The sequence below is a fragment of the Onychostruthus taczanowskii genome, unplaced genomic scaffold (genome assembly GCF_017590055.1).
Source record: "Onychostruthus taczanowskii isolate IOZ18803 unplaced genomic scaffold, ASM1759005v1 scaffold1243, whole genome shotgun sequence".
Lineage (NCBI taxonomy): Eukaryota > Metazoa > Chordata > Aves > Passeriformes > Passeridae > Onychostruthus > Onychostruthus taczanowskii.
The window spans coordinates 506-1560 of NW_024498400.1; the positions used below are offsets into that span (position 1 = coordinate 506).

A 1055-nucleotide genomic window follows, 5' to 3' on the forward strand; every position below is an offset into this window, starting at 1 on the left:
CATTGCTTGGAGTGAGGATTTGGGGTCCCTTTGGCATCTTTGGGGTCCCCCCCCATTGCCCAGGGGCTGCCCTGGGGTGAAGTTTTGGGGTCCTTTTGTCACCTTTGGGGTCCCTTTGGCATCTTCAGGGGTCCCCCCATTGCCTCGAGTGAAGGTTTGGGGTCCCCCCATCATCTTTGGGGTCCCCCCCATTGCCCAGGGGCTGCCCTGGGGGTGAAGGTTTGGGGTCCCCCCATTGCCTGGACTAAAGATTTGGGGTCCCTTTGGCATCTTTGGGGTTCCCCCATCACTTGGAGAGAGGATTTAGGGTTCCCCCATTGCCTGGAGTGAATTTTTGGGGGGACTCCCGTGGTTTTTGGGGTCCCCCCGTTATTTATAGGGGAGAGCTGGGGGTCCCCCCGTCCCTTTTGGAATCCACTTGTGGCCTTGGGGGCCCCCATTTGTCACTTTTGGGGTCCCCCCATTACCTCTGGTGACACTTTTGGGGCTCCCACCCCTGCGGGGATTTTTGGGGTGTCTGAAGGAGAGGGGAGGGTTGGAAATGCCTTGATTTTAATGAAATTTTAATGAAATTTTAACAAAATTTTTAACGAAATTTGGTTTTATTCGCCTGTTTTGCAACAATAAAGCTGCTGCCTCTGCACTGACCTCTCCTGAGTCTTTCTGGGATCCCCCAAATTTCTCCTGGACGCCCCAAAACTCCCTCCGAACGCCTCTTTTCCTTGGGGGGGGGGGTACACTAGACCCCCTCCCCAATCCTCCAAGCCGCCAGGGGGCGGGCTCACAGGTGGCGGGGCGCGGTCCTCCAAGCCGCTAGGGAGCGAGCTCACAGGTGGAGGGCGCGGTCCTCCAAGCCGCCAGGGGTCGCTGTGGCGGCGGGCGCGGCCCCGGCTGAGGGCGGGCGGTCCAAGATGGCGCAGGCCGTGAGCGTGGGGGAGCTGGGGCTGCCCCAGCTGGAGCTGCTCAAGGGGCAGCTGGAGCAGGTCCGGGGGGCTCGGGAAGGGGCTTGGGGCAGGTCTGGGGGTCGTGGGGAGCGAGGGAAGCCGGGGGGGGAG

At 61.0% G+C, this 1055-nt stretch overlaps 1 protein-coding gene across 1 annotated transcript in view; it reads left to right on the forward strand.

The window, feature by feature from the left end:
• Nucleotides 1-871: 871 nt before the first annotated feature.
• Nucleotides 872-1055, forward strand: part of PFDN5 (prefoldin subunit 5) — a gene marked incomplete at its 3' end in the record, with an annotated part of 2076 nt that continues 1892 nt past the window's right edge. The window contains exon 1 of the mRNA XM_041396047.1: nucleotides 872-983. Coding sequence (XP_041251981.1) covers nucleotides 912-983 — 72 coding nt within the window. The remainder of the gene's footprint in view (nucleotides 984-1055) is intronic.